This window comes from Aulonocara stuartgranti (genome assembly GCF_965226115.1).
Source record: "Aulonocara stuartgranti genome assembly, chromosome: 17".
NCBI lineage: Eukaryota > Metazoa > Chordata > Actinopteri > Cichliformes > Cichlidae > Aulonocara > Aulonocara stuartgranti.
In genome coordinates this window covers 5,513,802-5,527,389 of record NC_138953.1, presented here as the reverse complement: position 1 = coordinate 5,527,389, position 13,588 = coordinate 5,513,802, and the positions used below count along the sequence as shown (strand labels likewise).

Here is a 13,588-nt window from a genome sequence, read left to right as displayed (position 1 = left end):
AACACTGACCTTCGTGTAAATGCTTGGAGCAGACTAACCTGTGAGCTGGAGGGTTCTGGGACGTTATATTTGGTCTTAGAATGGCTGCAATCCAGTCGTCTTTGTTACTTCGGAAACATGGCTGAACAATTTACAACCGATCTCTTTACCCGTCGGCTTCCCGTGGCTGTCATGCGACCGGCTATTGCAGTTAATGATACAACAGCTTCTTGCCATTTTTGTGTTTCTTTTTATCGCTGTATAACTGATTTTAATTGAAAGCCTGCGTGCACTAGTACCGCTTGCCACGAGTTCCCAGAATCCTTTGCGGTTCTACCCGTGAATGACGTCACATTTTCAATCTCTATATAATATGCATGTTAAATTTTATATTTGGGGTAAAATATCAAGTCTTTTCAAGTAAACCGGTTCAAGTCCAATTCAAGTCCCAAGTCATTGGTGTAAAAGTCCAAGTCAAGTCACAAGTCTTAGAACATTTTTTCAAGTCAAGTCTAAAGTCATAAAATTAATGACTCGAGTCTGACTCGAGTCCAAGTCATGTGACTCGAGTCCACACCTCTGGATCCTACAATAATAAATAAAGAGGAAAACCCAAAAGTCATATGACCCCCTATGGGCAAGCACTTTGTAGATAGTGGGAAGGAAAAACTCCCTTTTAAGAGGAAGAATCCTCCGGCATAACCAGACTCAGGGAGGGGCAGGGCCATCTGCTGCAACTGGTATTAGAACATCTTAGGGCTGAGGTATATAACAAAGCCTCATCCTCTGGGTTCAGATCTGAAATTAATGTGTGTTGATTAACCTAAAGTCATGCATTACTCATCTTTTTATTTAGTTTTCATTTCTGCATGCTGAGCTGCTGTGTGGTCATTCCTACAAAACATTATCCTCACTGTCCTCCTCCGATTGATCGACCAGTCACAGCTCAAATTGTCTCTCTATAAAAACCCAAGCACCCTGCTAATGGATACTGGCTGGACATTTAAAAGTTTAGTTCTGGTGTCGGTCTCTGCTTTGATTCTCTAAGTCCAAGATACTGACAGTGTTGGGGGGGGGGGGGGGGGGGATCTAAATTGATCCTATGATCGATTGTGGGACTTTAATTAAGTATTTATTTTAGTATCACTGTTATAACCCCTAAGAACTTGACACTGCGACCTCATTAACCACGTGAAACAGCCACGCCTGCAGTTGTGCGTAAAGACTGCAACACTAACCGCTTACACGAGCCGAAAGAGGCTGACACGATGGAGCCGAGGTGAGTGCGGAGGACAGGTTAGAGTAGGTGGGGTTAATGATGTTTGAGGTACAGGACAAGTTGATGCCTCCTCATGCCGAACCCATGCGTAATAAGTGCGATCGTCGCCGGTGAGGAGGATGCTGGATCATGAGGCTGGAGCCGACATGCGACTGGTCCGTAAGATCAACACAGGCATGAAGATCCACGCCGGGGGTGAGCACATGGGCTGCAGCAAGGTGGAAGACAACCAGGACAACCAGGTCATCTGTTTGCAATGTCAAGATGAGGTGATGCGGGTTTGCCCGGGGAGTCCGCGCAGTCCTCGCCGCGCTATCGCGACGCGCCTCTCATCCGGATCCGCAGGTAAGGGCAAGCAATGCAGCACACGAGGTTAAAAAGAAAGCGCGACGCATGCTGTCAGCTGCAAGCGTTAATAACACTGTTTCTTCCGTTCATATCGTCAATTACTCCGATTTCAAGCTGAAATGTGGGTGTGGTGATCCACTGTGGTCAAAGTGAGTCCACGGGACGACCCAAGGCACACAAACAGTAGTGGAACACCTCACGGATTCTCACAGAGCAGACAGCGAAAGCTGCACTACCACAACACATACTAGTCCTTTTTTATTTTAAATATAATTGCATGTTGTACAAGATTGTTGTTGTACACTGCCTCAGAGTACGGGTGCTATTTTTCAGTGAACATTTTGCTGTGGTGTAATTCATTCATCTGATGTTAAATTAATGATGTGGCTGGAAGCTGCTCAGAGGCTGATATGGTTTGTTCAGCGGTGTGCTCACTCCAAAGCCCATAGCTTTGGAAATAAATGATACCTGCAGCTTTATCTCTACACCGGGACGGGAATGTGTGTGCTTAAAAATATTCCCAGTCGGTGATAAATGTCTACACTGTGCTGCATTTGCTCTTTTTTGATGCATCTGTAGGTGTTAGATAGGAAAATAAAGGAAATTAGAGTTTGTTTTTTTAAAGTTGTCTTAGTGCTTAAATGAGAAAAAGCAGTTCAGGTGTTCATTTATCAGTCCCAGGCAAAAATGTTGGGTGGTATCTTTCAGGAGGTGACTGCAGTGCCAGAGAAAGTCTTCTGCTCTGCTGAGGCAGATTAATGACTTAACCTCTGTCTCCCAGAGGAAAGTTGGTGTTCCACATCAGGCCTTCAGTTTCCACTGTCAGGTTTATCTTATTAATTGGAGCCTCGGTTAACAAAGCCCCTCAAAACCTCCTTCCACAAGTTTTTCAAACTGCGCTAATCCAAATAAAGGCGCAGATAAGGTTGCTTAACTTTTATTCTTTTCTTTTTTCCCCACTATCGCCAGTTTTGCTATTGCAGAGTTCTCCCATAGATTTAAATGACTGATTCTGTGAGTGCAAATTGTCTCTGTCTTATAACAGTTCTGACAGTTACACTGTACTCTACTGGACTGAATTATTGTTGAGTTGCTTATTGTCAGTGATGGTATGAAGAGAGTGCTAAAAAATAGAAAATATGAGCACATCTATAACCTGCAGGAGTGGTTGGGTTAGGTTTGCCTTTTTATTACAACCAAAACTGTAACATTAAGTGTACACCTACTTTTCATCAAATAATAATGCACATTGAAGCCATGTCTTAAATCATGTTACTGGTCACATGACGCTCAGTCACACAGAACATATACATTAAACTCATGGTGTTCATTTTGCCATTATGTAATTTGGCTGCAAGAACAAAACAGTAGGAAAACTTACTTCAAAAGAACATTTCTGTGGTAAACACTGAACAGCTAGCTGTTGGCTAGATAGCTGCCCTCTGGGAATTTGTCATTGTCGTTGCTGTTTGGATCCAGTTTGAATCAACACTTGATGTACTGAGTGCTTTTGTATTTTCTGTTTAACTGAATGTCCTCTTTAGTCTATTGTTTTGTTACCTTTTTGACTCAACTGATCCAATATTTTATTTATCGTATTGAACTCATCGTTTTACCTGTTTTGTATGCTATAATGCAGTAATTTCACAACATTTGGGATCAATAAAGTCCTTTTCATCTTATCATATCTTATCTTATTGTTACATAGCACCCCAACCTTTTGTAAATAGATACATAACTTAGCCAATAATTTTATTCTTGTTTACTTATATTGTATATTGTCAAATAAAATAGTATTTAGCAGTGTAAGTAGCTCATATGGTGATTTGTGCTGTCTATTTAGTTAATTAATGAATAGCTAAAGGACTTAAAAAGAATTCTGTTTTTTCCATACTGAAAATGTTTTTTTTCCTTGGAATAATAGGATGAATGAAAGAGAGAATCAAATGAACTCTTGATTATTATTATTATGGGTATCAACAGAAGCTTTCACATTTAGTGCATCCCTAGATAGCATTTAACAGGCTTTCCATTATATATGTGGCTTTAATTGTATTAAATATTAATAATATTGTTTCAGATGTGCCACTTGGGTAAAACTTGTACTATTATAGCAGTTGCAGTTCAAAAAGAAAATGAAGTTAAATTAATGTAAAAGTTGTTAATCATTAATCTTTTTGGTCAGTGTCACAAAGACTGAAAAAAGAACTGCAAAATGCTTCACAGTTAAATCTTACTCCATTCAGTCTCGTATGGGTTTAATTATTTTCTCTTTGTTTTGTCCAGTCTGCCCTGCAGGGAAAGAAGGTGAAAATCACTTGCGGTATTCGAGGCATTATTTCTTAAACATTATCAGGCTCTTGGAGAGGTTTTCTCCCTGTAATCCACAGAGTTCTACCACAGTGAAAGCTTTTATTCCCTCTATATAAATTGGTAGACAAAGGCAATAAAGCTGCCAGACTCATGCATTTTATTCCCCTACCTCTGCCAAGGTCAAGAGTTTCCTCCCCTTGTGTAGCTCAATGTGGATCAGGGCACTAACATTGCAGGATTACGGGTTTGATTCCTGTAACGCTGCTGGGTCATGGATTTTCACAAGCCCCCAGGAAAAAGAGAAGCTCAAAAGCTTAGTGGGCACATTTGAAATTGCAAGATACATGTTTCTCTGGGACTCCATGGTACTGATGGTCACCTGTGCTAACAAAAAAACCCTACCTTAGTTACACTGAATATTTGCCTTCACCTTATACGTGATGTCTTCTCCATTCACAGATCGCGAACCCAGCAGTAGCAGCTACAATGTCTCCTCAGGAACCTTCTACAGTTGTGTCAGTCAGATCACCATCGGTGAGTGCACTGCTTTAGAGTTGTGTCATGGTTCCTTCAGCATGAGGGTTTGGTCAGGAGATTTGGTATCTCCTGCATGTAGTTAGTCTTGTCTCCATGTTTGTTTACATTCTGTCTCACCAGTCATGTCCCCATGTCTGTGCAATCCCTCTGTGCCCTTTTTCTGTAGTTTTTCATTTTTCTCTCTCAGTTGTGTCTCCATGTTTACTTTCCCTTTCATCTATGTCAAGTTTTTATGTCTCTGCCTCTCAGTTTTACTTTTCTAACGTGTTCCCCAGGTGTGTCCTCTCTACCTTGATTCCTTCTTATTGTCTGAGTCTGAGTAGTAAAAAAAGTGAAGCGTCCATGTGGACAGTTTTATGTTTGTACCTAACATTTTCAGAAAACTGTAAGAAAACTGTAAGCACGCCGGGCAAAACCCATCCACAGAGCTATTTAATCTAAGCACTGGCTTTACACTAAAGGGAAGTTCATTTCCAAACTCTGCAAAACATCACTGGATTTTATTTAACTGGGAAAAGGCCAACACAACACTCTCCTTAATCAAACACAAATGTTTATTTCAAGCTCGAACATTTTGGACTTAAGGGCCACTGACCGAATACATTCATACAACCTGAATTCCAAAAAAGTAAATATAAAAGAATGCAAAGATTGATTTACAAATACCCCAAAACTAGTATTTTATTAATAGAACTTAAAAAAAAACCATATCAAATGTTTAAACTGAGACATTTTACTTTTTCATGAAAAATATGATCTCATTCTGAATTTGATGACAGCAACATGTCTCTTAAAAGTTGGGGCAACAAAAGGCTGGAAAAGTAAGCCCTAAAAAGAAAAAGCTGCAGGAACATTTTGGTAATAATTAGGTTAATTGCCAACAGATCAATAGCATGCTTGGATAAAAAAGAGCATCTTAGACAGGCAGAGTTTCACTTATCTGCAAAAAACAAGAGCTGTTCACAGATTGTGGAACAAATTCAGTGTTTTTAAGTATAAAATTCATTGTCTGTTTCATAATCTATACCATCAAACCCTAAAAAGATCCTGAAAGTGCTGTGCAAAAGAGATGAACACTGAATGCTGTGATGTTCATGTCCTCAGGTGGCGCTGCATTAAACACACATACAGGCCTATCAAGGTCTATCATGCAATTTCTGCCATCTTCTCTGCATCTCACACTAGAACAATCTTGATAATAATTTTTTTTAAAAGGCAAAATCGACATGGGGAAAATTTTTTATCATCATAAATAAAAAAAGGAAGACAGAATGAGCATATTTACTTTAAATGTTTTAGCAATATAATGGGTGTTACAGTGGGGCAAAAAAGTATTTAGTCAGCCACCGATTGTGCAAGTTCCCCCACTTAAAATGATGACAGAGGTCAGTAATTTGCACCAGAGGTACACTTCAACTGTGAGAGACAGAATGTGAAAAAAAAATCCATGAATCCACATGGTAGGATTTGTAAAGAATTTATTCGTAAATTAGGGTGGAAAATAAGTATTTGGTCACCTCAAACAAGGAAAATCTCTGGCTCTCACAGACCTGTAACGTCTTCTGTAAGAAGCTTTTCTGTCCCCCACTCGTTACCTGTATGAATGGCACCTGTTTGAACTCATCATCTGTATAAAAGACACCTGTCCACAGCCTCAAACAGTCAGACTCCAAACTCCGCCATGGCCAAGACCAAAGAGCTTTCGAAGGACACCAGGAAAAGTATTGTAGACCTGCACCAGACTGGGAAGAGTGAATCTACAATAGGCAAGCAGCTTGGTGTGAAAAAATCAACTGTGGGAGCAATCATCAGAAAATGGAAGACATACAGGACCACTGATAATCTCCCTCGATCTGGGGCTCCACGCAAGATCTCATCCCGTGGGGTCAAAATGATCATGAGAACGGTGAGCAAAGATCCCAGAACCACACGGGGGGACCTGGTGAATGACCTGCAGAGAGCTGGGACCAAAGTAACAAAGGTCACCATCAGTAACACACTACAACGGCAGGGAATCAAATCCCGCAGTGCCAGACGTGTTCCGCTGCTGAAGCCAGTGCATGTCCAGGCCCGTCTGAAGTTTGCCAGAGAGCACATGGATGATACAGCAGAGGATTGGGAGAATGTCATGTGGTCAGATGAAACCAAAGTAGAACTTTTTGGTATAAACTCAACTCGTCGTGTTTGGAGGAAGAAGAATACTGAGTTGCATCCCAAGAACACCATACCTACTGTGAAGCATGGGGGTGGAAACATCATGCTATGGGGCTGTTTTTCTGCCAAGGGGACAGGACGACTGATCCGTGTTAAGGACAGAATGAATGGGGCCATGTATCGTGAGATTTTGAGCCAAAACCTCCTTCCATCAGTGAGAACTTTGAAGATGAAACGAGGCTGGGTCTTCCAGCATGACAATGATCCAAAACACACCACCCGGGCAACAAAGGAGTGGCTCCGTAAGAAGCATTTGAAAGTCCTGGAGTGGCCTAGCCAGTCTCCAGACCTCAACCCCATAGAAAATCTGTGGCGGGAGTTGAAAGTCCGTGTTGCTCGGCGACAGCCCCAAAACATCACTGCTCTCGAGAAGATCTGCATGGAGGAATGGGCCAAAATACCAGCTACTGTGTGTGCAAACCTGGTAAAGACCTATAGTAAACGTTTGACCTCTGTTATTGCCAACAAAGGTTATGTTACAAAGTATTGAGTTGTATTTTTGTTATTGACCAAATACTTATTTTCCACCCTGATTTACGAATAAATTCTTTACAAATCCTACCATGTGAATTCATGGATTTTTTTTTCACATTCTGTCTCTCACAGTTGAAGTGTACCTCTGGTGCAAATTACTGACCTCTGTCATCATTTTAGTTGGGGGAACTTGCACAATCGGTGGCTGACTAAATACTTTTTTGCCCCACTGTATATTTTATTTTTATTATGTATCAGTGCAGTTTAGTCCCGTATGAATTGTTAGAGTTCTGACAGCAGAGGGGTTAGGGGAAATTTAACTTGGGATTTGCTAAGCAGTAAGAAAATTAAAGATTTCCGCTGACGTGGAAGTTTGTTTGTACGTCCAAGGTTCTTGATGGAAAATTGTACAATGGTGACAAAGCTGTTCAACATAATTTTCCTGTCTGTCACAAAACTGCAACTGCCTGCCATTTGGAATATTGAGGCCTTGGCTTTCGACATTTTTTCAATGAATATTAACACAGTGTGTGGTTAGCCTGTAAGCTACTGTATAGGTTGTTGACAGCAAGGGGATTCAGACTGTGCTGCTGCTGCATGCAGGTGTTCCTCTCTTCTCTAGAAGCTAAATTTAAAAACAAAAAACAAAAAAAACAACTAACTAATGAACTGCTGAGGGGGAGCTTTGGACCACTGAGACTCACTCTGTTGGTTTTCACAAAAGAAAGATCTATAGTCTCGTCCCACACTCTGACATCAAAAAGATTTACTGTGCTGCCTGTGATTTTAAAGCTCCGGCCTTTGTTCGAGAGGAAAATACAAGTCAGCATCACCGTAGGTTCTTAAACGTTCTAATCGATTATAATCTCACATCAATTCCACCCTCCTTTATTGTTGTAGGAATCTACTGGGATAGTGCAGCTTATAGACAGAGCTAATATTCACCCTGAGGTAGGGATTCAGTGAAGGATGAAATAAAACATTAAATGCGTCATGCTGGAAATTTTAGAGCACTACTGCACTGAGGTTGGCTCTGCACTGGCCAGAACCAAAAACACAAGTTATCCTTTTTTTTTTTACAGTTTGAAGTGTGAGATTTTGCCGTCCGAGAGGATTCATGGTGTTTTGTAAAAATATCAGGTCATCACAAAATTCAAGTTCAGTACTTTGAGGAAAGATCCCCAGCTCTGCCATTCATCCCATCTCAGCCCTCTGTATAACTGATCGCTTTTCACCCTGACTTCAACTAAGCAGTGCGACACAGCTAAAAGCACTTTTCACTTGCAAGAATTAAGCTGATATAAAGCATATACAGTAAGTGGCCCCAAAAAAGTCTTTGTTGGCACTGAATAAAATCTGAGAAGAGAACCACATAAAGTGGCATTTTTAAAACCCAGCAGCCTACAAGAAGCCAGATAAAGGACAACAGAACAAAAAATAAATAAATAAATGGATGGATTGATGAGGAGGGACAGGTATGTTTTTATACCACCAATGAAGTCCAATGTTTTGACCAGTGAAGATGTTTATTGTCAGAGAAAGCAAGATGAACAGAGACAGTGCAGTCGGAGGGACAGGGAGCGATGGTGATCAAGTGAGCTAGAAAGTGAATAAAGAGAAGAAAGGGTGTTATGGTTTGTTCTAGATAAACAATTTAGGTTTGGGTAAAGAAACAGGGTTGGGGTTCACAAAGGAAGCAGGAAGAATAAGTCGAGTAAAGTTTCACTTGTCTGACTCTTTTGTTTCACTTAATGCACCTAATAATCCGGAGAATACGGTTACTTCCGCCTTCCTTTAGTATGTCCAGAAGTCCAAAACATTTCGTCGACATTGTTGTGTTTGTTGGGCAGAAAACTTATGAAATTACAGTACAGTGGTCCCTCATTTATCTTGGGAGTTACGTTCTAAAATTAAGCCGCAATAGGGGAAATCCGCGAAGTAGTTAGCTTTATTTTTTACAACTATTATAGATGTTTTAAGGCTGTAAAACCCTTCACTACACACTTTATGCACTTTTGTCAGACAAGCATGAACATTTTCATACTTTTCTCTCCTGTTTAAACACTCTCAAAGTTCAAACCTTCGTAGAAAAATAAGTCCAGTATTATAGAACGAAACCAAAGATCAAACCCTGTTTTCAGGTCCAGAACATAGCAATAGAGCAGCTGCCAGATAATTCAACAATAATGAATCAATGGTACAGAAGTGGAGGAAGCAAGAAGAATGAGTTGAGTAAAGTTTTACTTATCTAACTGTTTTGTTTTGCTTAATGCGCCTAATAATCCAGAAAATATGGTAACTTCTACCTTCCTTTAGCATGTCCAGAAGTCCAACTTTTTGAATGACGGTTAGCATCTTCCTCTGCCTTTTGGGTGCTACCGCAGATGCCTTTGACGGTGCAAAACATTTCGTCAACATTGTTGTGTTTGTTTGGGAGAAAACTTACAAACATACAGTACAGCGCTTTAGAGTCACACTGCTAGTGATCAAAGATTTATGTAAATTATGTAAATTTGATAAGTTGACAAATCATGCAAAATTGCATACAAAAAATACGCGAAACAGCGATGCTGTGAAAGCTGAGCCGGGTTATAGCGAGGGACCACTGTATTGCCAAAAGTCTCAGGTCACCAACTTTCTGCAGAGTCAGAATTTATGTGTTCAAACCTTTAGTGAAGGTTACAAATGATCTTCTTATGGTCTCTGACAGTGGACTCATCTCTGTGCTTGTCCTGCTAGACCTCAGTGCAGTGTTCGATACTGTTGACCATAATATCCTATTAGCGCGATTAGAGCACGATGTAGGCATTGCAGGTACTGCACTGCAGTGGTTTGTATCATATCTATCTAACAGACTCCAATTTGTGCATATACATGGAGAGTCCTCTTCACACACTGAGGTTAATTATGGAGTTCCACAGGGTTCAGTGCTAGGACCAATTCTGTTTACATTATACATGCTTCCCCTTGGCAGTATCATCAGAAGACATAGCATACATTTTCACTGCTATGCAGATGACACCCAACTCTATCTGTCCATGAAGCCAGGTAACACACACCAATTAGTTAGACTGCAGGAATGTCTTAAAGACATAAAGACCTGGATGGCCTCTAACTTTTTGCTTCTTAATTCAGATAAAACTGAGGTTATTGTACTCGGCCCTGAAAAGCTTAGAAATATGGTATCTAACCAGATTCTTACTCTGGATGGCATTACCTTGGCCTCCAGTAACACTGTGAGGAACCTTGGAGTCATTTTTGACCAGGACATGTCCTTCAATGCACATATTAAACAAATATGTAAGACTGCGTTCTTCGATTTGCGCAACATCTCTAAAATTAGAAATATCCTGTCTCAGAGTGACGCTGAAAAACTAGTTCATGCATTTATTACTTCCAGGCTGGACTACTGTAATTCATTATTATCAGGATGTCCAAAAAACCCGCTGAAAAGCCTTCAGTTAATCCAAAATGCTGCAGCAAGAGTGCTGACAGGGACTCGAAAGAGAGAGCATATTTCTCCTGTTTTGGCTTCCCTTCATTGGCTTCCTGTTAAATCCAGAATTGAATTCAAAATCCTGCTCCTCACATACAAGGTCTTAAATAATCAGGCCCCATCTTATCTTAATGACCTTGTAGTACCATATCACCCTATTAGAGCACTTTGCTCTCGCACTGCAGGCCTACTTGTTCTTCCTACAATATTTAAAAGTAGAATGGGAGGCAGAGCCTTCAGTTTTCAGGCCCCTCTTCTGTGGAACCAGCTTCCAGTTTGGATTCAGGAGACAGACACTATCTCTACTTTTAAGATTAGGCTTAAAACTTTCCTTTTTGCTAAAGCATATAGTTAGGGCTGGACCAGGTGACCCTGAATCCTCCCTTGGTTATGCTGCAATAGACGTAGGCTGCCGGGGGATTCCCATGATGCATTGAGTTTTTCCTCTCCAGTCACCTTTCTCACTCACTATGTATTAACAGACCTCTCTGCATTGAATCATATCTGTTATTAATCTCTGTCTCTCTTCCACAGCATGTCTTTATCCTGTTTTCATCCTCTCACCCCAACCGGTCACAGAAGATGGCCGCCCCTCCCTGAGCCTGGTTCTGCCGGAGGTTTCTTCCTGTTAAAAGGGAGTTTTTCCTTCCCACTGTTGCCAAAGTACTTGCTCATAGGGGGTCATATGATTTTTGGGTTTTTCTCTGTATCCATTATTATACGATCTACCTCACAATATAAACCACCTTGAGGCACCTGTTGCTGTGATTTGGCGCTATATAAATAAAATTGAATTGAATTGAATTGAATGTGGCCTTCAGATTAGCTCAGTAACATATAGAGTGTATAGGACTATAGAGCTTCATTGAATGGGTTGCAATGGCTGAACAGCTGCAACCAAGTGCTATGGAAAGCATCCGGTTGAAACTACGCCACCACTGGACTCTAGGGCAGTGGAGATGTTTTCTCTGGAGTGATGAATGATGCTTTGATGGACAAGTCTGGCTTTGGCAGTTGTCAACGGTACCTGTCTGACACCATTGTGTCTCCAAGTGTCAAGTTTGGTGGATGGAGATTATGGTGTGGGGCTATTTTTCAGGAGCTGGGCGTGGCCCCTCAGTTCCAATGCAAGGAACTCAACTTAATGCTTCAACATATGTTAATGTTTATTTTATTTAACTTCCATAAGGTTGTTACATTGAAATAGTGTAAAAAGCAAAGAATGAACATTTTCATTCATTGTGTTTTACCCTGAATTGAATGTATGGATATTTTTTACTGTATGAAGATTTTTACTCTGATGGAAAAAGACAGCTATTGTTATCAAGAATAATACTGTACATAGATTTGCAAAGCTACAACTGTGTTTCCAACCTTTTACTTAGTATTGTCCCTAAAATGATAAAAACCATTCATACAGTATTTAATATAATGTATAACTTCAACTGTGCAGCACTTCTTAGGCTGTGTTGCTGCAGTTTCCGACACATGCCCATTCACTGTTCAAATTAAAGCACCAGTAGTTTCCTGTAAACTCCAAGCTCAAACGTGTTAATGCATTGTGCCGCATGTGGCCCAGATAAATGCACCTGCATTTGTTTTCTTACCTCTGAGGGCATCAGGAAGTGAGGGGGGGTGTATCTAGGGCTCTCTCTCCTCAGAGAGCCACAGGGGAACTTTTTTCTGATGACTGCGACATAGATAATGCTTAGAACACACTATGCCCGGGCAACATAAGTTTTGGAGGTCGTTCGGATACACGCCAGGTGTAGATTACAGCACCCACTCCACCCTTCCCATCGTTGTGGGTGACTTTTATGAGATGATGGCATTGATGGCTCAAAGCACTTGTTAATACAGTTTAAAATCCAGGAGCCACTTACAGGTTATGGAGCACTGTAGATTGACCACATAAATCATTCAGCAGAGATGTAAGCAGGTACAGGATACAAAAACTTCAAAGAACACTGTGTGCCTGTAAACAAATTCTAAAAGGCATTAATGGAGCCATACCTCCCCACATAAATCAATAGATTCCTTTTTAAGGCTTGAAGGCATCAACTAGACAAACGGTATAAGCTACAAGATTTTTGAAAAAATGTAAATTGGCAAAATTATACTAGTAGCAGTTCGTAAAGTAAAATTTACATTTAACACCCATCTTACAGGCTAATCCACTTCTAAAGTTTAAAACAAAACTATGCATATATAAACTGCTGAGGTGCTCTTTCTGTTTGTGGCCATCGAGTAGAAGGGCTGCTCTGGAATATCTTAGAAAATTAGAGCAAACATGCTTGATATTATTTATTAAGTCCCTACAAGAAACAACAGATTTAGTATACATAGATATAAGCCCAAATAACATATATAAAATAGCCTCCCTATGTCTTAGGGTCATTCTCACTGCCCTGCAGTGCGCATATGCCTGTGTCCACCTCACACTGTACATCAGTAACGGATACATCTCAGAGACTGCAGTGTAATTTATCCATCCATCCCTGCTATTTTCATCACCTTCAGTAATATGAGCTGCACATGGCACATTGTTTCATATCTTCACTATTCCTTATTTCAAATCATACACTGAAATAAGATCAGGGGTAACAAATCCCTATAGTGTGAGGGCATGTCTGTTACACTGCAGTAATGTTTGTAATGAGTTAACAAACACAGTGTATTTTAACAAGGTGTCTGTGCTTTAAAAGAGTTGAAAAAAATCACGTTTTCATCATTATTACAGGCTGTCTTTTTTAAAAAATTTTATAATTCCACACCTATGAAATCAACTATAAATCATCACTATATCATAAATGCGTTCCAGTATTTGCTCTACATCCAAATTAATATCTCACTATGTCAAATTTTCACCAACCAAAGACGGGAGTTAGATTTGTCTTTCCAGAGGTAATGCACTTACAGTTTTCTCCCCCGGGGTGAATAAAGTCCTA

General features: G+C 40.3%; 2 protein-coding genes across 4 annotated transcripts in view; one reads left to right on the top strand and one right to left on the bottom strand.

Moving 5' to 3' along the window:
• LOC309692450 (NXPE family member 3-like) overlaps positions 1 to 13,588 on the bottom strand; it is a 43,145-nt gene that overhangs the window by 23,037 nt on the left and 6,520 nt on the right. For 2 of the 3 annotated variants that reach the window (XM_082510951.1, XM_082510952.1), the window contains exon 1: positions 39 to 561. The exons of the other annotated variant lie outside the window; for it this stretch is intronic. The gene's annotated coding sequence lies outside the window, so the exon portion shown is untranslated. Of the gene's footprint in view, positions 1 to 38; positions 562 to 13,588 lie in introns of those variants that run through there. 3 annotated transcript variants of the gene reach the window in all.
• LOC309692445 (anoctamin-4-like) overlaps positions 1,094 to 13,588 on the top strand; it is a 54,478-nt gene continuing 41,983 nt past the window's right edge. Inside the window, exons 1-2 of the mRNA XM_082510936.1 lie at positions 1,094 to 1,603; positions 4,379 to 4,453. Coding sequence (XP_082367062.1) covers positions 1,378 to 1,603; positions 4,379 to 4,453 — 301 coding nt within the window. The 5' untranslated portion in view covers positions 1,094 to 1,377. The remainder of the gene's footprint in view (positions 1,604 to 4,378; positions 4,454 to 13,588) is intronic.